This window comes from Gadus chalcogrammus, chromosome 16 (genome assembly GCF_026213295.1).
Source record: "Gadus chalcogrammus isolate NIFS_2021 chromosome 16, NIFS_Gcha_1.0, whole genome shotgun sequence".
NCBI classification, from domain to species: Eukaryota; Metazoa; Chordata; class Actinopteri; order Gadiformes; family Gadidae; genus Gadus; species Gadus chalcogrammus.
This window is the reverse complement of record NC_079427.1, coordinates 13,389,759-13,412,158: the sequence shown is the minus strand read 5'-3', so window position 1 is coordinate 13,412,158 and position 22,400 is coordinate 13,389,759. Positions and strand designations below refer to the sequence as shown.

The following is a 22,400-nucleotide window of genomic DNA, read 5'->3' as shown; positions in this document are numbered from 1 at the left end:
GAGGCAAAGTTTAAACACATTTTGGTAGTTTGCCCAACAAGTAGGGCTGTCGACAGTTTTCTCTCATCGTTAAAGATTCACTATATCAGTTTGAATTTTGAAGTACGTTGCATAGTTCTGCTTTAAAGCTTATAGGGAAAGTTGATATAATCTGAGTAACAGGCCACAACTCAGAGCCTCCTGAAAATCTCTAATCAATTGAGCATTAACCATTACTTGGCAAAAAAAAAAGAATGAAACTCAATCTTTGCTATTGTAGACCATTATGTGAAAATGCCAAACAAGTGTCCAATTTGTTTTGTGGTCAATGTTGTACAGCTGCTATGCCATAAAGGTGTAGTAGATGAGGTGAACACCACAGGTCGGTGTTTCCCATGAAATTATGGGCATACCTTACAGACCCATAATCGACCTTAATGAGGAGCCGTTTTCCATCATAAATATTACTTCCCTGATATACAGAGCTGATCATACTGTATTTCATCCGTAGAGGTTGATGAAAGCAGCATCTCTCCCCAATTACTCGGCATATATATTCATTAAAGTTACAGAAAATTCGCTTGACCACATCGCATTCACGCTTTAAGTTAACTCAGGGAAAATACATGGATGCTGGAAAGAAGTCAGCATATTGTGGCCCATTGCTAGAAACAAAAATATGCACAAATAATTCATGCTTAAATTATGCTATTCTTTTGGAAACATGAAAGAGGGGAAACAAACACTAGCTAGTAAAATAACTTGAATTCCACATATTAATATAAAATGGGCAAAATATTAGCGATACATATACGTATTGCATAATTTCCCATCAAATGGTGTGTAACGTCAACAAAATGCTTCGTCACCACACGGAAACCGTCTGGCATCTGGACGTTGGAGCACTGATTGACATGGAAGCCAGTCTGTTCCGACAGGGATGCATTTCACGACACGGGTGCACAACACCGCAACATAGCCATACCGTATCTGATGCACATTGGCCTTTAGACTTCAGGAAATGCAATATTGTAAACCTCTTTATCATTTTAAACGCATGCAAACAAAAGAGGAAAAATATTATCAACTTCTGTCAATCATTTAATGTACAATTTAACAATACAAATGATCTGATTCCATATGAGGCTTTGTTTAAGAATTTAAAAATGTGAAATTTCAAACTATGCTCAAAGCTACAGAGGAACATTTGTTTATGTAAAAAATGAAATTATAAAAAAAGATTGCCACCCATTGGCATATTTGTATGCAAAATATTTGGATTATCAAAAAACCGAAATTCCAACTAAATGATCACCAACAAACATGTAAATATAATACAGAGAGAATCCAATGCAAGCAGATACTAGAATCCCTGAAGAATATCACAACTCTGTGAAATCCACCACATTGTTGACAGAAAAACAGATTGATTTGGATAAAATGAAAAGAAAAATTTGCTGTAAATGTACAAGTTATAGCAATTCCATCATTTGAGTAGAATACAAAAAAGATTGTTCCAGATACTTCTTCAGACCTTCATTCTGCTCATCATCTGTGGAGTGAAACAGAAATTATTAAAAACATCCAGAAAGTAGAGTGCAAATCGGTTGATAATTTCATGTTTAAGCAACCGGAAAAGAAGATGACACCTCAGCAGGTTTTGAATATTTGAAAATTCAAGACCTTCAAACAGTTTCTCTTTACAGCAGACACATCTGGGCTCTGTAAAGAGTATTCAGTCCAAGGCATTTGGAGCATCTAGCCCTGAATTAGTTCACCGTCGTGAAGTGCTAATCGCCAGTTCATGAAAACTCAGTCACTTTACATACTCCTGTTTTAAAACCAGCAATCGTGACTTTTTAGTCCAGTCTATGATTCAAAAACACGAAAGAGTGTACAGATCAAGTATAAACTTGTGAACCCAGTATTTCGTTCTCACCTTGCGGGCACTGGAGGTCAGTAATTGGGAATTGGTCGTGCTTTTGGCACTGGTGCGCGGGGACTTGGCCGTGCTTTTGGCACTGGTGCGCGGGGACCTCCTCTGTCCTTTGGCCGCCGCCGCCCCCTGAGGCAATGCCCTGGTGTTGCCCCGTCTTGCCACGGCAACTCCAACTTCGGCCGCGCGGTTACCAGGGGACCGGCCAGAGGCTCGCTGGGCGGGGGACGTCTTCGGCCCCTTGCCGGGGGACTTGCGCGTGGAGCTGCGTAGTCTGTTCAACCCCTTCTGGAGATAGCTGTTCTTCTTCGGGGTGTTTTCGATGGTGAACACCGTGGACTCCCTCCTTTGGACCTGGGACACAGAGAGCAGGACACGGACAGACAGAGTTATTGTAGAGCGCATCCCTGGAGCAAAGGAATGCATATCTCATATACTAAGGCTACAAGTAGGCAAGACCAAGGTTTGCCACGGTGAACCCACACTTTAAGGTACACACTAAGAGAAGCATTGTCATATTTCAATAAAACATTTCTGATTTAATTTGGGCTCGTCTTTCCAGGATGCTATGGTGTGTGTGCGTGCCTTTCCACAGGCTGCAGGTAGAGGCAAAGTGTGTGAGTGAGACTTACCGGGCTGAGGGCGGTGCGTATTTGTGTGCTTGAGGAGGTCATGTGGCTGTTTTTGTATTTTGGAGTAAGAGGGCGGGGGAAGCAGCTGGCCTTCGCCTGAAAACAGATAGAAATAAGAATAGTCACACACACACACACACACACACACACACACACACACACACACACACACACACACACACACACACACACACACACACACACACACACACACACACACACACACACACACACACACACACACACACACACACGAGAGAATCAGGTCTAATGTGTCCCCAGTGCAATTCACAAAACCGACACGCACCTCGGGAGAGAGCGGGTACTTCTGCAGTGAGGAGGAGTGGGTGCGTGCTGGGAGCTGGCCCGGCAACAGGGAGTGGCGGTGGGCACGAGTGCCAGCGGTGTCCGTCTGCCCCACCATGTAGGACAGGCGGTGGGAGGAGAGGGAGTCCAGCATCTGGCCGGGCATCAAGGTGGCCCGGCGGATGGTGTCGGTGGGGTCGCCCATGCGCAGGTCGTCGTCCGTGATGACGAACTCAGGTCCAATGCTTGGCTGAAGGATTACACGGGGGGGGGGGGGAAAGGGTTAGCCAAATAGGCTTCCATTACAACACTCTCGGATTCTAGGTCATTTTCCCCATTATAGTGCAATGATCGACCAGCTTAATGTGAAATTATGGTTTATGGTTGCGGTTGGGACATACCCTGGATTCTAGCGGGTAGCTGCTCTTGAGGTGGGGAAGGCAGGCCTTGTTCCTGGACTGGAGCTCAGCGATCCTCATCCAATCATCTGGCCCGTTTTCAGGCTCGTTCTCAGCACCCACACAGAATGTACTTGTGCCTGGAAACACGCACACATATGAATAAACTTACAAGAACCATGTACATGGACTTTTACTACTCCAACATTGATTAAATACCAAAAACTTGCATTTATAAAATATGCGAACCCCGACCTTCATGGTCGGGGTTGGTCGGGTTCGCATATTTTATAAATGCAAGTTTTTAACCCGAGGATGTAAACATAAGAATAACTCACTGCGTGTCGGCGCAGTGTTGCTGCTGGTGCTACGCCTGTAGCCGGGCAGGCTCATCAGCTGGTCACTGCTGGCGGCCGTCCTGCCAGACAGCTCCATGGAGACAGGCCTGGCTGCGTGGCTGTTGGAGAGATTGGGGTGGGAGCGTGCGGAGGCCAGGCTGTAGAAGGTGTCTTCGTCCTCACCGTGGTGGTCGTTGTCAGACCCTCCACGTCTGGGAGTTTTCTGTGGACGGGACAAGGGGTCAACATTGATGTGAGGCAAGAACACTACGGAGGGGAGCTTTTGAGTATGGTTATAGCCAGGGTTCTAAATTAACACCCGCCTACCAGCCAAATGGGTTAAAAAATCATTTTGGTGGTTGTTAATTAAAAAAAATCGGCTGTAAAGGACCATGAGTGCCCGGAGTCATCAGGAGAGCTTCGGGATTAAATCCGCCAAAACAGGTCGTATTGAAGAGAGTTCAGAGAGTGCTGAAGAAATGTGATGCGGTAGAGCTCTGAAATCATCAAAATGAAAATAAAGGATTTCTTTGTTGTATGCAGGTACTTGGATTGTGTTAATAAAATCCAAAATGTAAAAAAAATTCATTCAGCGGCAATCATCTCTTTCCATTTTCACTGGAAAAAATTTGGCTAGTGGAAGTTCTGATTGGCTGGTAATCAAAAAAGCTCATTTAGAACCCTGGTTATAGCCACCTAGTGCTCGACTTTGAGTAAAGGTGCGTTCACTTGAGGCGCGCTGCGACACCGTTCCCCGTCGCCAAGTCTGGCGTTGTGTTCTCAAACCACACATAAGATCGACTAGTTTTAAACATTGCTTTTCGACAGAACCTGAAATCTATTGGTTGCGTCACTCCGCACGCCGGGGTCAAAGTTTTAAACGTAAAGCAAGTCTCCACCGCGAGAAAGTGAAAGAAACGATGGATGGAGTGGGTCGCAATCAACGCATCTCATGTGATCGCACCTTCATTCTGCTGATCAAGTTCCCCTAAGTACATTAGCGCTCATCAATCTTTTTTGTGATGTAGAAGCCATCATGTCATGAGACAATCAGCTGTTGCTATTGACCATCTTTTTAGGAAAGTTATGTCCAATCTCGAGGGCTTAAACACGATGGGCCCTTCATGCACCGTCTATTCACCTAGTGTTTGTCCACCTAAAACCCAATGGGTTTACAAATTAATAAATGGTGCTCCCACACCAAACTGCGTGCATGTTTTAGCAAAAGGCAACACATTAGTAGGGAATAAAACGCCTGGGTGATGTTATTGGTGCTTTGTGAGTTTCCCCTCCACCTTGCTCATCGTGATGTTGATAACCTGGGTGGTCCGGCGGCGTTTGACCGAGGAGGACAGGTACTTTAGGGTGGAATCTGGGAGCTCAGCCAAGGATGTCAGGCTGCTGTCCATGTGGCGCTTTGTCCTTGAGCCAGAGAAATACATTAACATCAAGATCTCCACGCATGCAAAAAAATATTAGTCTCATGTCCGAACCAATTTCAGGCACATATATAGCTCATAGAAACAACTGATACATCTTGACTCAGATACATCTTGACTCAGATCAAACAATGTTTCACATATATCCTGAATTAATATGAATCCCGGATAACTCATAATATTTACCGTAGAAGCGATATACCATTAAAAAAAGAAAAGAAAAAGGTAACAAAGGACCTGGTAGTTTGTGCGGCCCACCTGTTTGTCTGCTTGTTGTTCATGGGTGTGAAGTAAAGGCTTTCCAGAGAATCAGCGCTCAGGGAACGCCGCTTGCCAGCGAGGCGCTCCGAGCTTCTAACCATCGGAGTGCTGGACTCCCCCGGAGCGGAGGGTCTCCTTCAAAAAGAGAGTGACGGTAGAGAAGAGGTCGACCTGTACAGCTAGTTGGTGGATCCAACTTTAACCGGAACCTGGAGCGAGATTGACCTTCTGTTGATCTCTCGGAGGTGTTTTACCTTGTGGTGCTCAGAGAGTCCTCCAGAGTGTCGTCTCCCTGGCTGTCAAAGCTGTCGTGTTTCTCCTTTAGCTCACGAGTCTGGATCTTCCAGTTTTCCTCAGTTTCTGTGAAGTAAGAGTCCTGGAGCCTTCCTCCGTCCCTCCGCATCTTGTTATGCTCCCGCAGTTGGCCGTCGGCAAAAGCCAGCTGATACAAAGATGAGAAAATATAAAGTAATGCATCAAAGAAAATCGTGTAATCATTTTAAACAAGCAAGGCTGGTACTTCTTAAAACCATTGCATTAAAAGGTGAATGGCACTTAATGTACGTAAAGTCAATGGATGACAGTCATAGAAATCCCATTGCGGTCATGTTGCTTTTTATATTGACATTTGCTGTCTATTGGATGCTTGCTGGACAAATGGCTCCAGAAACACTTACCAGTAAGCAATGTATTGCTCGCTTTTACACAGGAATAATGTACTTTGAACTATGATTTTATCAATGTGTACAATTAATTAGTGTTCAGTGCTAGCAATTAATATTGAATAATGACCAAGTACTGTGCAGAAAAACAAATAACAGCATTTTTAGTCCACGTATTGCCCCAATTCAAATTCTGTTTGTTCACCCACTGAAATGCCTTTTCCAAAATGGTACCAACCTGTGCTTCCAAACTGGTGATTCGGCTTAAGAGATTCTTCTCATTTGATTTGACGGTTTCAAAGTCGAGCTGGAGCAGCTTAAACTCGGTGCCAATTTTCTCTTTAACATCCAAGGAGCACTGCATTTCTGCCACCTGCTCCTGACTCTCCTGGAGAAGCTGCTTTTTTGCTTTGTAGTGATTCATGGCATTCTCCATCTTGACGCATAACATGATGAATATAAAAAAGCTTAGATTTCCAAGCTATAGTACAACACATAATTAAGGAAGAACAAAGCACAAAAAAAATAAAAAGATTGCACGTACCTGAGTTTTGTAGTGTTTTGCCGCATCACTTGCCGTTTGAATGTCCTTCTCTGCCTCTTTCATTGAGAAGGAGTGACTATCAACTTGGTTAGTTAAAACTTCGATCGTCTGTTGTAGAAAAGCAGTTTGCTCTGAGCCATTTTGCCCAAGTAAGGTTAGCTGTTCCTCTTTCAATTTGATCTCCTGTTTCAACATCTCAACCTCGACCTCAGAAGCAGACACTTGTTTCTGAAGGAGATCTTTCTGATGAGCACTCTTTTGCTCTTGCTGGGTGAGCAGAGTTTCCCGATCTTGTAACTTTTCTTGAGTCTTTCTGAGAGAGTTGGTCACACAGGTCACTTGACTCATCAGACTGTTGATCTCCTGTTGCAACTCTTCAGAATTTGTGGAGGTCTCCTTCTTCACCTCAGTCACCTGTTGCTCTTTCAGAAGGATTTCCTCCTTGAGTAGAGCCTTCTCATCTTCACAGACCTCCATCGCTGTTTTAAGTTGATCCCTCTCCTGCCTCAGGTTTGTTAGCACGTCTTCCTTGGCTTCAACCTCCTCTGACGCCATTTTAAGAGATTCTTTAGTGTTGTCCATCTCAAGAGTTAGATGTTGTATCTGATTGGCCAGGTTCACTGATTGCTTGGAGCTCTCGGTCCTAATCTCATTAAGAAGTGTCTCCTTTGTTTGGATCTCTTCCTTCAGCAGTCTGATGTTTTCCTCAGATACAAGGTTCAGCCGTTGAAGTGCCTCCATCTGTTGAGTGCTTTCCAGTTCCTGCTTACTCAACTGATGTTTCTGACCTAACACCTCATCCTCAGTCTGCTTCAGTGAGGAGGACAGGCTCTCCACTTGGCTATTTAAACCTTGGATCTGCTGCTGTAGCAATGCAGATTGCTCAGAGCCATTTAGCCCGAGTAAGGTTAACTGTTCCTCCTTGGTTTTAATCTCCTGTTTCATCTTCTCAACCTCCTCCTCGCAGGCAGAAACTTGCTTCCTTAGAAGCTCTTTCTGATGAGCACTCTCTTGCTCTTGCTTGGTGAGCAGATTCTCACGATCCTGTAACTTCTCTTCAGCCTTCCTGAGAGAGTCGGTCACACCGGTCACTTGACTCATCAGACTGTTGATCTCCTGCTGCAACTCTTCAGAATTTGCAGAGGTTTCCTTCTTCACCTCAGTCAGCTGTTGCTCTTTCAGAAGGATTTCCTCCTTGAGTAGAGCCTTCTCCTCTTCACAGACCTCCATCGTTGTTTTAAGTTGATCCCTCTCCTGCCTCAGGTTTGTTAGCACGTCTTCCTTGGCTTCAACCTCCTCTGACGCCATTTTAAGAGATTCTTTAGTGTTGTCCATCTCAAGAGTTAGATGTTGTATCTGATTGGCAAGGTTCTCTGATTGCTTTGAGCTCTCTGTCCTAAGTTCATTAAGAAGCGTCTCCTTTGTTTGGATCTCTTCCTTCAGCAGTCTGATGTTTTCCTCAGATACAAGGTTCAGCCGCTGAAATGCATCCATCTGTTGAGTGCTTTCTAACTCCTGCTTACTCAACTGATGTTTCTGACCTAACACCTCATCCTCAGTCTGCTTCAGTGAGGAGGAGAGGCTCTCCACTTGGCTATTTAAACCTTGGATCTGCTGCTGTAGCAATGCAGATTGCTCAGAGCCATTTAGCCCGAGTAAGGTTAACTGTTCCTCTTTTGTTTTGATCTCCTGTTTCAACATCTCAACCTCAACCTCAGAAGCAGACACTTGTTTCTGAAGGAGATCTTTCTGATGAGCACCCTCCTGCTCTTGCTGGGTGAGCAGAGTCTCACGATCCTGTAACTTTTCTTCAGCCTTTCTGAGAGAGCCGGTCACACCGGTCACTTGACTCATCAGACTGTTGATCTCCTGCTGCAACTCTTCAGAATTTGCGGAGGTTTCCTTCTTCACCTCAGTCAGCTGTTGCTCTTTCAGAAGGATTTCCTCCTTGAGTAGAGCCTTTTCCTCTTCACAGACCTCCATCGTTGTTTTAAGTTGATCCCTCTCCTGCCTCAGGTTTGTTAGCACGTCTTCCTTGGCTTCAACCTCCTCTGACGCCATTTTAAGAGATTCTTTATTGTTGTCCATCTCAAGAGTTAGATGTTGTATCTGATTGGCCAGGTTCTCTGATTGCTTGGAGCTCTCTGTCCTAATCTCATTAAGAAGCGTCTCCTTTGTTTGGATCTCTTCCTTCAGCAGTCTGATGTTTTCCTCAGATACAAGGTTCAGCCGTTGAAGTGCCTCCATCTGTTGAGTGCTTTCCAGCTCCTGCTTACTCAACTGATGTTTCTGACCTAGAACCTCCTCCTCAGTCTGCTTCAGTGAGGAGGAGAGGCTCTCCACTTGGCTATTTAAACCTTGGATCTGCTGCTGTAGCAATGCAGATTGCTCAGAGCCATTTCGCCCAAGTAAGGTTAGCTGTTCCTCTTTGGTTTTAATCTCCTGTTTCATCTTCTCTAACTCCTCCTCACAGGCAGACACTTGTTTCTGAAGGAGATCTTTCTGATGAGCACTCTCCTGCTCTTGCTGGGTGAGCAGAGTCTCCCGATCCTGTAACTTCTCTTCAGCCTTCCTTAGAGAGTCAGTCACACCGGTCACTTGACTCATCAGACTGTTGATCTCCTGCTGCAACCCTTCGGAATGCGCTGAGGTCTCCTTCTTTACCTCTGTCATCTGTTGCTCTTTTTGGATGATCTCCTGAACTAATCTCTCAATTTCCTCTTCAGAGGCAAACATCTGTTTTTGCAGTTCTTCCAGTTGATGTGCATGCTCTTGTTGGTGCAGATTGCACACGTCTTGTTGAGTTTTAAGATCCTGTTTGGCATTACTTAGAGTAGTGGTTATGGTTTTTAGTTGGCCCTCCAAAACATGCATTTTTCCATTAAGAATGTCTGTTTGTTGAGAGCTCTCCATCTGCAAGTTAGCTAACATGTCTTCTTTGGCCTGAATAGTCTCCTTAGCCAATTTAACGTCTGCCTGAAGAGCAACTTCTTCGACCCACAAACCATGTACTTCTTCCTGAAACATTGTTATCTTATTTTGCAGAGTCTCTTGGATCTTCAGGCTGTCAAGTTGTTGTTTTGCCAACAGGTCTTCCTGAGTCTGCAAATACTCCTCTGCTTTCTTTAGCGAGGAGGTTAGCGTCTCCACCTCGTTCCTCAATGTCTGAATCTCCTGATTTAGCAGTTCTACCTTTTCAGCTCGGACCTTCAGTAATTCTATCAACTCCTGTTTTTGTTGGATCTCCTCCTTCAGTCGGCCCATCTCATCCTGGTAAAATGTCTTCTGCTGTTCAAGAGCCGTGTCATGTCTTGTGTTTTTCTGAAGCATCTGCTCTTCTTTGAGTTTAGCATCTTCTTCGCTCTCCTTAAGTAGGGCACCTATACTATCAACTTGAAGCTGGAGATTGTTCTTTTCCTGTTGTAGAATGTGTCTTTGGTCAGCAATTTCCTTCTGCGTTTGGTCAAGAAGTACCTGTTTATCTTGCATCTCTTTTTCATTTTTTGCCATCTGCTGCTTAAGAAGCTCTTTATGCAGAGTTATGTCCTCTTGATATTGTGCTAGCATGACTTCTTTTGCCTGAACCACCTGTTTAGCCTCTCTAAGAGAGCCTGTTGTAATCTCCAACTGATCTTTTAGATCTGTGATTTCATTCTCCAGTTCTGCCCTCTGTTGCAAGAAAGAATAATTGGTTAACAACTAGCCTTCCTATTAAAATAATCATGGACTATTATCTTTAGCAGTTAAGTAAATATAATGGGTGGAATTTAACAAATAACAATACTCAAAATATCCATAGTAGCATCTCCCCTGACCTGCATGACTGGCCCCATGTTCTCTCCTTTCTCTTCTAGTCTGATTCGGCTCAGCTCCTCCTCCAGAGACGAGATCTTGCCTTGAAGGATCTCAATTTGTTCATACTGGAAGTCCTATGAACAAAATAAGGATGCTAGAATAAAGAAGCATACAAAATATTGAATTTGCACGAGAGCATGCCGGAGCAATCAATTATTTTACAAACAATAACATAAAAATATAGAGATAAAATAACTTCAATTTCTAAATATATAAATGCAATTTCAGCATGGAGGGCTTTTAACGTATTGGTAGTCTGACACATCCACTAGCGCTGACCTTTTTGGCAGTGGCTTGGCTCAGTTCGGCCTGTAGGTGGCAGTTTTGGCTCTGCAGCTCCTTCTCAACAGTAGCCTGGTTCTCCAACAGCCTCTCCAATTCAGCCTCACAGGTTGCCAGTTTTAAACGCATCTCACGCACCTGACAACAGAGGCACATTTGACAATTTTAAAACGAGGCTTCGAGCCTAATATTTTACATTGTGATGCAAATTGCTCAAGATGTCTGCAAAAAACTGCAGATTGTTAGCACATCATAACATACATTTGGCTAAGCACAGCAGGGTGAGTTTCAAAATGTGTTTAATAGTTGTGCAGTTGTCTATGGAAGTCCACTACCATAACAACGGTTATAACTATTTGCAGCTTAAACCAAAGCAACTGCAAGCAATATTTTTGGGGGGGAATTATATATTAATAAACAATTCGATTGTAAAAAACTGTTGAGTACAAAGTATGATTACCTGGACAGAGAGATTTCCATTCTCTTCTGTAAGCTGGTCTACTTTACGTTCCATATGGATGGTGTCAGACTTCAAATCATGGCTTTGCTTTGCCAACTCATGAAGACGTCTTTGCAACCTAAAAACATACCCATTATGTTCTAGTTAGCACACACATAAAAACAATGACATTTAGTCAAGATTAGGATGTACTCAGTATGCAAACATACCTTGGGTATTTTTAGTTACATTAAAAAATATGTTCCCAAAGAAAGCTGTGCCATACAAGCTAAAGAATGTCCTGTGATCACAGCATGCCTTAACTTTTTGTATAATTTATCTTGTATCTTTCAGCTTTACATAAATACCATCCAGGAATTTGTTGTTTATCGTTTATGAGAAATTTAAGCGCTTACGATTCGTTTTTGGTTTCCAGTTCATTTATTTGGTCGCTGACCACTTGGTCTTGCACATTTTGATTTTCCTTTATCTTGTCCAGTTGATACTTTAACTGGCTGATTTCGGTTTCTGTAAAAAAGAAAAACAACAAAGTTACCCTTGGGTAGAAAAGGCACAAAAGTAGAGAGATGGTGTTTACTGAACAGTTTTATATAAAACTCAAGAGGAACAGTCCTCAAGATGCTGCGTGTCTATATTTGTAATGATGGATATTTTAGGTTTCTATCAATCATTCAGGGATTTTTTCACAAATATTTTCAAGTGGGGAGTGAGAGCAAATATGTAGTTGCACTGGCTACTCAAGGAATTTTTAATTTTTTTTAAAATGTATTGCAGGGCTGATCAAAAGCGGTTTGTTACATACAAGGCAGCAGTAGTCATTTTCAAACCAAACACATACTTCAATTTACAGAATGTGTGACATTTAGCAGACGCTTTTATCAAGTGAGGCTCTCATGTCCCCCTGGACAAAGACAATAAATACACACTGAAACTAATAAAATAAAACATTAAGATGGATAATTGTATACCTTTCTGTGCGATCTGGGTCATCAAGCTGCTCAACTCCCTCGTCAAGCCATCCTTGTATTCCCGCTCATGGATCATCTGTGTCTGCATCTTCCTCAATTTGAAACGAGGCGTGTTCATGACTTCTTGCAGGGGAGACCTGCTGCTACAAAAAAATATATCAAATGGTAGCACAAAAGGAACAGTCAGTTAAAACACATTCAATATAGAACAGTGTGATGTGAGTGACGCAATGAATTACATTGTCATATAAACTTCTCATATAAAAATATGCATAGAACAAGGCCATGGCAAGGAATACCTGGCGGCCGGGGTGGCCACAGTGTGCAGATCAACAAACTTGACTTTCTGGGAGCGATGGAATACAGGGGAGTCATCAGATATCAAGGAGCTGGACGATTGGGTTGAGGGGGAAGAAGAGTCTGATTCCCCGGTTTGAACAAAGTAAGGAAGAACTTTGTTAATGAAAACAGACAGGGGTGGCATTAAACTCACAATAACTCCAAGTGGTCTGACTTGTTAAGTCACATGGCCCGCTTGCTAGTATTCATTATAAATCATAACTCTGATTTAACTGAATATTTCTGATATGATCTACATCATATGTGACTTACATTTTCTCCCCAGATAGGCCTCAAGCCCATTGCTCAGGTAGACATAGTCATCTGTTACCAGAACAAAGCGCTCTGTGAGGCTTGCAATCTCACCCTAAAGCAAGGAAGAAATAAAATCAGACAGGAACCAGTTGATTTTCCCTACACTTTATCAGCAGCAGAACAAACTAATTATAAGAAAGATGGTCTCACCTCCACCTTCAACTCCATCTTGTTAAGAGTACTGCGGTTGTTCATCATGTCATAGTACACCAGCAATAAAAGCACCTGAAGGAGACAGCATGGAGTATGTAGGTCAAAATTGTCACGCGCGAGTAATTTGGTGGTACACCTCTTGTCAATATTTACCTCAATATGTTTGAAATGGGTGTGCACAATATCGCCAACATCCCATTAAGGCTATTGCACACATGATCATGTTAGGAGAGACAATGTAATGAATGCATGCATTGAGTTGCATGAAAAACAATACCTTTGATATTTCTACTGTCAGGTTATTTCCATTTGCAATGTGCCTTGAAAGAGTAGCTCCTGTGCCAGCACGTAACCTGCAGTCTCCTATCATGGTGGGAAAATAAGTAGTCACAGATCAAAAGTGACAGAAACACAAAAGAAAGAGCGGTGCAGATAAATGTAAACTAACCCTCCAGGAAGCGGGCAATTTGGTTAAACCGTTCCTCCACTGAAAGGTCCAAGGATAAGCCCCGTTCATTTTTTCTTAGATAGAAAAAGGTAGAGAAAATAACATTATTTATTATGTTGTTATTTGTTATGACGTCACTTGAGTGCATCTGGTTGAAACTGCAGAGAATTCAGAACGGAAGAGTACTTACAATGTATTGATTACTTTTAACAAGTAAGTCCCATCTTTCAAATCCTCGATATGGAGAGGCTGATCCGTCAACTCTAGGTTGTTCAACTGCGAAATGTGATAATATATTGAGTTATCTAAATATATGGGTAATTGTTTCAGGTTATTTCAAACCATAAAAAAATTTGATAAACAAACAACGTACCCAGGTTAACAGGGCTTCCACTCCCACGTTAGCCATTTTGGCTGATTGGGGACGTGTTCAACCTGGCAGTCCGAAACGTGTAAAGTCAATGTCCGATACGGTATGTGAAGCAAACAGTTAATCTTATATAGAAGGTTATTTTGAAATAAACATGCCAAGAAAGCAGGGTCAATCTTTTCACGTCTAGATAGACAGTTCACTATTGTTAATGCTAACGTTAAATATTCTGCCACACAAGGAAAATCCTTAAATCTCCGTTTATAATATGTATATATTCAGATAATGTTAAACGTACCTTACCTTATGGTGTGTTCTGGATGCCTCGGACACCTCGGAGATGTTCGTGTGTCAAAATGACCGGTGAAACCTTGAACGCCTAAACAAAATTTAAAAGTGTTGAAGGCATTGAATAAACCAATCAGGTTGCTTAAAGCATTACACGTCATAGAAGCTCAATATACACTTCCGCCGTACTACTTTTTTTTGGTTTATAAAATGTTTTTCAGATTACCACTAAAATATCACGTTTATGTTTACAAATACAAAATAATAACATATATAAATACACATAGTGTTGTTCTTTACAGTTTATCTATTTTCATAAAAAATTTTACTCCACGGTTCTGATTATTATTTCGTTGTTTGCGAAATATGAGAAACCCTACTAATTAAATTCCTACAATGACAACCACTTATTCACCTAAAAACAATGAACTCAATATAATTATCTATTACATATTATTAACATAATGGATTTTTGGCTGGACAGTCAACGCATCGAATGGACTACAATTCCCAGAAAGAAAGTGCCTACAGTCCCTAAATAGTCTGTCTCCTTGGAAACTGACTGTTGTGAGTAGTGAAACAGGTTGGTTGGGGTCTCGATTATAATAAGTAACCAGAAGTAATGTTAAATGTACAACCTCCTGTAATAAAAATTAGTAAAACGCTTCTTTCAAAATACCAGCATACTAGCTGCCGTCACTAGGCTACTAATAGGTGCTTGGCAACAGCCTCACATTCATTGGTCTCCTCGTTCAGGTGGGCCTACTTGGCGGCGTCTTGTGAAATGTATGGCGCTCCATTGGATTTATCCTTCAGGTGTATCAAGTCATTATCTGGTAGGACTGCATTTCTAATGTGTTCCTCTTTGTTCTTGTGGCTGAGAAATTGCAGCTTTGTAGTATTATTGAATTATTTTAGTAAGTAGTGTTGTTGCCTCTGCCCACTAGTATACACAAGCCACATATCATAAGAGTGTACCATCATGGGAGCAACGCTTAGAAGGTTTCAGCTTTCATTCCTCATCTAATCAAACGATCTCACTATCATTCATGTAGGCCTATGTCGGACAGTCCGATCCCGAAATGTTTAATGTTGAATGTAATATTATTTTAAAGATATGTATGATATTCAAGTTGTCTTGATATATATCAAGAAAACTTGATTGAACTTTTGGACACTTAAACTACCTTTCCCCCTATATATATATATATATATATATATATATATATAGACATACATGTAATAAAATGTAAATTATTCTAAATATATATATATCATTCCACCACCTATGTTTGGTCCATAAAGTAGTAACAATTTCATAGAAATATAATGAATCCACGCTTGTGCCAAATGTCTAATGCTAAATACCATATGCCATATGTTAGTTAGTTTCATATCAAATATGAAACTAACTTTACAGAGCTTGTCAAGTATTTCTTCCTCTTGCAGGCCAACGGTCTAGTAAGGCAAAACACCAGTGGTGTTTTCATTGTTTTCTTCCTCATTTCAGATACCCTGACTGAGGAACCTGGCAGGGGGCAGCGACCTTTAAAAAGAAACCATGAAAATAAATATGTGAGTCGTTCCCTACGTCTCAATAACAACATCATCACGGATCTGAGTGGACTCCACGCGGCCATCACCCATTTCCTGGCTGAGCCGCTGCAGCTTGCTTGGCTGGACCTCTCATTCAATGACATCGGCCACATAGACCCAGTTGGTTCTCCTTTTTATTGATTGCCTCTGTTCTCATTCAATCGCATGTATTTTGTTTTATGAATTCATATTTGTGATACAACTTTTGATCAGAATGTCACATTATTACAATTAAGAATGACTATAGAACCCAGTAATACCTCCTATAAAGGGCCCCGTTTCACCTGAGGAACCTTTTCACAGGACGGGATGTTTTGCCATGATTTTAATGTCGGTCTGTGCTGCTGCAGGTGTTGTGTGAACTTGGAGAACTGCGTGTGTTGTACCTCCATGGAAACAGCATCTGTAACTCGTCAGAGGTGGACCGATTGGTCAAGTTGCCCTTTCTACACACCATCACACTCCATGGAAATTTAATCGAGGGCGATAAAGGCTACAGGTTATTGTACACCTCCCCTTTCCCCAGTACGATGTGTTTCTTACATAAATATAATTGTTTATTTTATTTGTAAAATCTATATATTTTAGGTTGCAAGCATCAGTAAAGAAAAGCGATTCAAAGAAATGGCAATCCAATAGGAACTCAACAGTGACACATGGGCGTTATTATTTTTCCCCATTGAGAACTTACTGGGTGAACAGACCCTACACAATACCCAATCTTATCATTATACTATGAAGATGTGTGAGAGATGTCAGAAATGTGTACCTTATGCTGCCTTATATCAGTTTAATTTGAACCTGTGACATAACCCGTTTACTGCACTCCTGAATCCAGTGTTGTATTTCTCCTGTGTGCCAACATTTTAGTAGTTAAAAGGCAAGCATGTAGGATCAGATAGTGACGTAACAGGTGTTTGCAGCTAGTGGGCTCGTATTGCATACTCATCCAGTCTTCATAGCAACAGCAATCGAACACAAAAACATGTCCACTGAAAGAAGTGGTGGTTACATTTGCTAGTGGTCTCAGTTTAAAAACATGTATCATTGTGCAAATGTTAACTCCTTGAATATGAATATTGAAGTCTTTTTTCATTCAAGAGGTCGTCATAAATATAGACTGGGCTGGAAGCATGGATTAAATGGCATGACAAAGTGACTGTAGGATGATTTGTTGTGGCTTTGTGTTTAGGTGTCGGGTGATCTCAGCCCTGGCCAAGTTGAAGATGATGGACTTTAGTGCTGTGACACCTCAAGATCGAAGCATGGCAAATATCTGGTTCCAACGCAACAGCTGTGGCAAATGTAAAATAAAGGACGTCAAATGACCGAAGCTGTATGGAACTACAATTAAACCCGATGTGAAAAGTAATTAATACAGTTCATTCATCAAACATTTCCATTACAGTAAATATTTACCTTAATATAGTGAACCCTGCCTACTCTGGTAAAGTAGCAATTCATGAACCTTTTAATATTGTTTAAACAATTCAATCATTATGTACAACATGTCATAAAAAAGTATGATCAATCCGTAACCAAAAATGTTGGTTTTATGATGACACATTTTATCTTTAATGCATTAAATAAACAAACATTAAACGGGGGAATCCATAGAAAAAATTAATGCAAGCCTAATCAAGGGAGTATAACAAAATATGATTTTAAAAAATGACAGAATGCAGAGAGAACTTAAAAAAAAGTTTGTGTTATTTAATTCTGGTTAAAAAAATAAACAAATTATCCCTTTAGAGACCCAATTCAGACTCGTCCCACTGGGTTGCCTTGCACAATCTTGTATTATACCATGAGAAGTCACATAGTAAAACAAAAATGGAAAAATAAAAGCTCATGGATCATTTCCTCTCTGGGTGAATATAAACAACATTTCTATTAGTACAGTTACAGTAGCAGTTAGTCTTAATATGGATAACTCAATCAAGATCGGGTGTTAAGATGTTTTGTTTTAAAGCTTTAGCAAACTGCTTTTAAAAGTTGGTTGCATAAAGAATACTCTCAAAGGACTGCAGCCAAAAACCAACACAAATCTCCATCCAATGTGATATATATCTTGCCGCCTGCCAGAATCACAAAATGATGTACAAAGGCACACATTATCTACTGCCGTGGGACTAAGTCACACCCCCTTCCTACTAATTTCTTTCCAGGATTTAAGTATAAATAGTTTTTTTAGGCATGAACCAGATAGGGCATACGCTGTATTCTTTAAACCCAACCAAACACACAGTTAAGGGGTCCGTGATGCCCTTTGACATAGATAAGTTTTCTCACCCAGCACAGTACTAGTTTGCCCTTTTCCCCCTGCCCTACGAGTAAGGGAAGAACACCATTTTAGGGTCCCCCATGTGGTGTTGAATGGGATAGCAAAATGCTTGTCTGGTCTGCAGATTACGAATGTGATGCCGTTTGATTTTACATGGAAAGGGTAATTAATTTGTTGATCAATCCCTATCTGGAATTGAATAACCTTGAGTGGTCGCTGGTAAATGATTCTATTGTTGTTGCGATTTACTTAACTTAGTCTGGTGCAACAAACATTAAATCATTACATATTCACCATGTACTGGGATTTTAAAATAAATAGGCCTTCCCCTTACTATTAATACCAAGTTGCCGTCTATCTTGCTATACTTGGAGAAAATGAGAAATGGGGAAGGCCATTTCAGGAAGCCTGTGTGGAGCTGGAACAAATTCAGTGCCATTGCACTCCAAGCTCTGGGCTCAACACATGTTTATTAACCTCATATTTCGTTTTTTTTTTTTTAAAGCTTTTTGAAAACTATACCAAAATGGTATACATTTTATAGCTAGCAGCTAGCAATTAATACATAGGTCCTGCATGCCTTATGTATTACTTTAGAGCCGGCAAAAGCCACTGTTCTCTGAACTGGCCAATTGTTTTTGATTTAGTCTTAATGTAAACAAGGGGGCCTGGGTCATTTTGAACAAATATCTTAACTGCCCCCTCTCTGCCAGTCGACATGCTCCTGTAACCAGTCGGCAGTAAGTGTAATCATCTGACCCATACGTTTACACAATACATCAAAGTCATATGGGGCCGTTTAAATCATAGGTCAAGCTAAATCCATGAATATAAATCAAAGGGCCATAGATGCCTGGCTACAGGTTCGGCTGGGCAGATTAGGGGAGAAAGAGCGAGATAGTGAGAGCGAGAGGAGAGACTGATTGGAAGGGGAATACTGCAGGTGGCAGATAGTAGCAGGATCAGGGAATGGCAAACTGAACAACTAGTTCCTCTTTTGCGTCCACCTTAATCTGTGAGATTGCACTGTAGGCATAAGCTGCTATCTTGGACACCTGCAAAGTAAAAAGAAACACAACAAAAAAGAAACAATTAGCAATATCATATCACTTGTAGTTAATAGTTGCTGCTTTATATTGGGAAGTAATGATTAATGACCAAAGTTTGTGATACTTTCGTTCCGAAAAACATTCAGATTACTTCCATTAAGGAGAACATTACGTTTTAAACCCTGACCAATACTTCCAAAAAATAACACATCAAAGAAATAAACGGTATATCCAAAGACAATTTGGGTGGCCTTTTACCTGTTGAACATCCGAGTACGGCACTAGGTCACTAGCAAGCACTTGGTGGGGCTGGCTGGTGAGGGAGGGCAAAAAATGAGCCTTCTTCTGGGGCAAGGTGTTACTCAACACAGCCAGCTTTGAACTGCAAGACAAACAGAAAGTTACAAAAAAATTCTGGATATGTCATTGCAAAAATGGAAAAAAAATTGCATAAAATAAAGCTGGCACATTGGAATGTGCGTTCATAATTATAAACATGCACAAAATGTGAAACATTTCTCTGGCAAACAAAATAGTAGACCCCTCCATACCTGTACTGTCGAGCTTTGTCCATGTATTCATGCTGCTCCATCCCCTGAGAGTCAGTAGCAGAGACATCAATAATGTTCCTGGAGAGAAAGCAAGGGACAGAAAAAACAGCAGCAGTGAGAGACGTCACACTACCTTGAAGTATTATGAAAAGGAAAAAGTGATTGAATGACATTACAGTGTGACTTATGGGTGTGGCTGGTCTATGAGAAGGTGTAACTTACTGTGCAGTCTTTGTTAAGATGGATGTCAGAAGGGCCTGCTCGTCTGTGCGTGCTGAAGGCACATTGGAAGCACCCCAATCTGTGCCATGTAGCGGTTTACTCTCAGGGTTTGGGTTAGGGATCAGTTGCTTGCGCTCATCGGCGTCCGACAAAAAGAGACAAAATAGACATCTTAGTTATAATCACATTTTTACAACAGAGCAGCCTTGGGCAATGAAAATTAAACCAGGAAACACCTCACTACATAGAAGTTCATAGAATAACGAAAGACCCACTATGCTGCACATAAGCAGTCAACGGCAGCACTTATTCTGAACGCCTTCTGTATCATCTACACCATTGTGCAAATCAACAACAAAAAGAAAATACGTCAATGTATCTCAATCTCCCTTTATAAAAGAAGTGTTATAACTGCCTAGCATGTTAACATCACGTATTAGATTGGCTAACTACCTCCTCTGCCGTTTCGTTTTCGCTGCTGTAACAGCAACCCATGGCGTCCGACGAGAGTTCGGCGCTGTTACAAATGACAAAACCCCAGCTTCTCTTTGCCGGTAACTATCTAACCAAAAAATTCGGGTTCTGCCACGGCACCCTTGTGCAGGCGTTAAACTTTCGTCGATTATTTCTACTATCTACTTGAGTGCTACTGTCAACACTGCAGCTTCTAGGGTAAGCTATGTGAGCTATCACATGACAGCTGGAGCAACAACAAAATGACGACTTCCGGTAATTTTTACCAACGTAGGCGAAAGATGCGCCCCAAGCGTTGCCAGATATATGATAATTATCTAATTTTAAGGAAAATTTTGTTACTATGTACGATCAATAATGATAAAAAAAATCTATATTTTAAGATGATCTGATCATTTTTGACACTTAGTATTATGGTATTAGTATTATTATAAGTAGTGTTATTATTAGTATTAAGAAGTATTGAATGATCAATGCCTACCACGTATGTGTGCAATTATTAGGTATCTACAGTGTATCTATGGATAGCAATATTTTTTTCTAGTTTTGTTTATCTTTTAACAATTCAAGTCAAGTCAATTTGTAGATCCCTTGATTGGGAGTTGGGGAGTCAAAGCAATAGCATCCAGCTGCAGCCCCGGAGCTGGGCACCAGTGGCGGACCCCCCCGTGCCTCCATGGTTGAAAAAGTGCCGTCAAGAGTGGCGAATACGAGAGAAAATGCCTATTGGCTGCCCTTTTTCATGTGAAAAAAATTATTGGGTGCCCTCTGGTGCCCCTTCATACAATATGATGAAGAGCCCTCTAGAACAAGAAAATTCGATATCGTGCCTCAATGAGTGCCCTCTTAATGCCCTTACAGTGCCTCCATGGTTGAAAAAAAGTGCTGAATACCACAAAAAAGTGGTGAATATGAGAGAAAGTGCCATACATGATGCATCTTAGCTTTTTGCATGCTGGTTGGGTCCCATGTTGTGCAGAATGTGCCCTTTTTATTTTTTCGCCCCTGCCCTTCAAACAGTCTGAGTCCGCCACTGCCGGGCACTGTGGTGTGGCAACGGCACTGTGGCAACGGCACTGTGGTGTGGCAGGTCAGGTTTTTTTGGCAAGATATAGAGGAGCTAGGGGTGCCAATACTGCTAATACTATACTAGTGCTCTATGTCCAAGCTAACATGTTGGCCAGACAATTCCACCACTGTTCTGTTGATGCCAAGATAAAGGATCGGGAGTGAGAGGAATGACTGAACCACATGGACGATCGCTGCAAGAGTTCCCCAGAAACGCTCCCTGTGACCGCCTTGCCGGATTTACGATTTATGATTTATGATTTATGATTTATGATAGTCGAAATAAACGACTTGCTTGTGCTGAAAAGCAACCCTGGTGTCCATGCGCTCTGTGGATCTGGTACAATATGATATATAGATATATAGATACAGATGTCTAGATAGATATATCTTCTCCAATGTTTACCATTGCATCAAACAGCTTTTCAATCACACAGCTCAATGTATTGCTTGTCAAAAGTAGCTATCTATACAGCGATTAGTACATTGACACATAAAGAAAAATCTGACCAGCCAGACCACAGTACCGTTGCCAAACCACAGTGCTGTGGCCCCACAGCCCAGTCTCACGGAAATACGTGACATTGTCACGTCATTTAATCTATTCATTCGTGATCTGGGAAACCTCATTTCAATTTTTTCGTGCCAAAATAGCACAAATTTCATGGCAACGTCCGCTCGCGACACTGAGGCATCGACGCAGACTTTCATTCATATAGCCTACAAATAAACAAGACAATAGATAGATAAAATAAACATTAAGACATAGGCCTACAATTCTAAAAATAAGAGATGAGGCAGCTACCTATTTTTTTTCCGTTGCGGTTTGCCTACAGAGCAGCGCACCTGCATTAAATTTATCCGTGAATTGTCACTATTTCTCAGAATCAACGGTGAAAGTAGAAACGTATTTTTAGTTATCACGGAAAATTAATTGTTCTGTGTTTGTGTTGAAAAATCTTGAAACAAATGAGAAAAATAAACAATAAATAATAATAATCGCTACAAAAACAATAGTGATCCAACCTGTTGGCTTGGACCCATAATTATCTGTAGGCCTAGGGAAATAAAGTACATACATGAGTTTGAAATTTGTGCTTTTGGGCACGAAAAATAATAATTAAATGACGTGACAATGTCACGTATTTCCGCGAGACTGGGTTGGGGCCCACCACAGTGCCCG

General features: G+C 41.4%; 3 protein-coding genes across 13 annotated transcripts; 1 reads left to right on the top strand and 2 right to left on the bottom strand.

Annotated features, from left to right (window-relative positions):
• Positions 1 to 239: 239 nt before the first annotated feature.
• On the bottom strand, positions 240 to 14,096 carry numa1 (nuclear mitotic apparatus protein 1). Of its 4 annotated transcripts, none has more exons than XM_056611834.1 (24): positions 13,989 to 14,096; positions 13,689 to 13,750; positions 13,506 to 13,591; positions 13,316 to 13,389; positions 13,145 to 13,230; positions 12,865 to 12,939; positions 12,673 to 12,766; positions 12,360 to 12,480; positions 12,061 to 12,200; positions 11,488 to 11,599; positions 11,093 to 11,210; positions 10,630 to 10,770; positions 10,311 to 10,424; positions 6,496 to 10,164; positions 6,190 to 6,387; positions 5,544 to 5,731; positions 5,287 to 5,424; positions 4,885 to 5,011; positions 3,590 to 3,812; positions 3,255 to 3,391; positions 2,855 to 3,103; positions 2,548 to 2,643; positions 1,919 to 2,269; positions 240 to 1,531 (listed from the first exon to the last, which is right to left on the bottom strand). In XM_056611834.1, the coding sequence occupies exons 2-24, from the start codon at positions 13,722 to 13,724 to the stop codon at positions 1,508 to 1,510; spliced, it is 6,597 nt and encodes a 2,198-aa protein (XP_056467809.1). In that variant the 5' UTR covers positions 13,725 to 13,750; positions 13,989 to 14,096; the 3' UTR covers positions 240 to 1,507. The 4 variants fall into 4 exon arrangements, with proteins under 4 accessions (XP_056467809.1, XP_056467810.1, XP_056467808.1 ...); XM_056611835.1 differs by having other exon boundaries at positions 241 to 1,531; positions 4,909 to 5,011; positions 12,061 to 12,203; XM_056611833.1 differs by having other exon boundaries at positions 241 to 1,531; positions 12,061 to 12,203; positions 13,984 to 14,086.
• Positions 13,770 to 17,414, top strand: lrrc51 (leucine rich repeat containing 51). 5 transcript variants are annotated; one of them, XM_056611867.1, is made up of 5 exons: positions 13,770 to 13,788; positions 14,730 to 14,809; positions 15,484 to 15,689; positions 15,920 to 16,068; positions 16,762 to 17,407. In XM_056611867.1, the coding sequence occupies exons 2-5, from the start codon at positions 14,758 to 14,760 to the stop codon at positions 16,895 to 16,897; spliced, it is 543 nt and encodes a 180-aa protein (XP_056467842.1). In that variant the 5' UTR covers positions 13,770 to 13,788; positions 14,730 to 14,757; the 3' UTR covers positions 16,898 to 17,407. The 5 variants fall into 5 exon arrangements, with proteins under 5 accessions (XP_056467842.1, XP_056467841.1, XP_056467844.1 ...); XM_056611866.1 differs by lacking the exon at positions 13,770 to 13,788 and adding an exon at positions 14,515 to 14,556; XM_056611869.1 differs by lacking the exon at positions 13,770 to 13,788 and having other exon boundaries at positions 14,563 to 14,809; positions 15,484 to 15,548; positions 16,762 to 17,414.
• Positions 17,098 to 20,413, bottom strand: lamtor1 (late endosomal/lysosomal adaptor, MAPK and MTOR activator 1). Of its 4 annotated transcripts, none has more exons than XM_056611874.1 (5): positions 20,129 to 20,413; positions 19,676 to 19,809; positions 19,454 to 19,531; positions 19,161 to 19,284; positions 17,098 to 18,908 (listed from the first exon to the last, which is right to left on the bottom strand). In XM_056611874.1, the coding sequence occupies exons 1-5, from the start codon at positions 20,168 to 20,170 to the stop codon at positions 18,816 to 18,818; spliced, it is 471 nt and encodes a 156-aa protein (XP_056467849.1). In that variant the 5' UTR covers positions 20,171 to 20,413; the 3' UTR covers positions 17,098 to 18,815. The 4 variants fall into 4 exon arrangements, with proteins under 4 accessions (XP_056467849.1, XP_056467850.1, XP_056467847.1 ...); XM_056611875.1 differs by having other exon boundaries at positions 19,676 to 19,803; positions 20,129 to 20,403; XM_056611872.1 differs by having other exon boundaries at positions 19,676 to 19,825; positions 20,130 to 20,403.
• Between the last annotated feature and the right edge of the window lie 1,987 nt (positions 20,414 to 22,400).

Excerpts from the sequence above, each read along its gene's own strand:
- numa1 (XM_056611831.1), bottom strand. The coding sequence starts at position 13,724 with ATGGCTAACGTGGGAGTGGAAGCCCTGTTAACCTGG. Across the intron at positions 5,732-6,189 it reads TCACCAGTTTGGAAGCACAG|CTGGCTTTTGCCGACGGCCA; the intron begins GTTGGTACCATT and ends TCTTTGTATCAG. Across the intron at positions 5,425-5,543 it reads GACTCTCTGAGCACCACAAG|GAGACCCTCCGCTCCGGGGG; the intron begins GTAAAACACCTC and ends CTCTTTTTGAAG.
- lrrc51 (XM_056611867.1), top strand. The coding sequence starts at position 14,758 with ATGTATGGCGCTCCATTGGATTTATCCTTCAGGTGTATCAAGTCATTA. Across the intron at positions 15,690-15,919 it reads ACATCGGCCACATAGACCCA|GTGTTGTGTGAACTTGGAGA; the intron begins GTTGGTTCTCCT and ends GTGCTGCTGCAG. Across the intron at positions 16,069-16,761 it reads GAGGGCGATAAAGGCTACAG|GTGTCGGGTGATCTCAGCCC; the intron begins GTTATTGTACAC and ends CTTTGTGTTTAG.
- lamtor1 (XM_056611872.1), bottom strand. The coding sequence starts at position 20,170 with ATGGGTTGCTGTTACAGCAGCGAAAACGAAACGGCAGAGGA. Across the intron at positions 19,532-19,675 it reads ATCTTAACAAAGACTGCACA|GAACATTATTGATGTCTCTG; the intron begins GTAAGTTACACC and ends CTTTCTCTCCAG. Across the intron at positions 18,909-19,160 it reads CGTACTCGGATGTTCAACAG|GTGTCCAAGATAGCAGCTTA; the intron begins GTAAAAGGCCAC and ends TTTACTTTGCAG.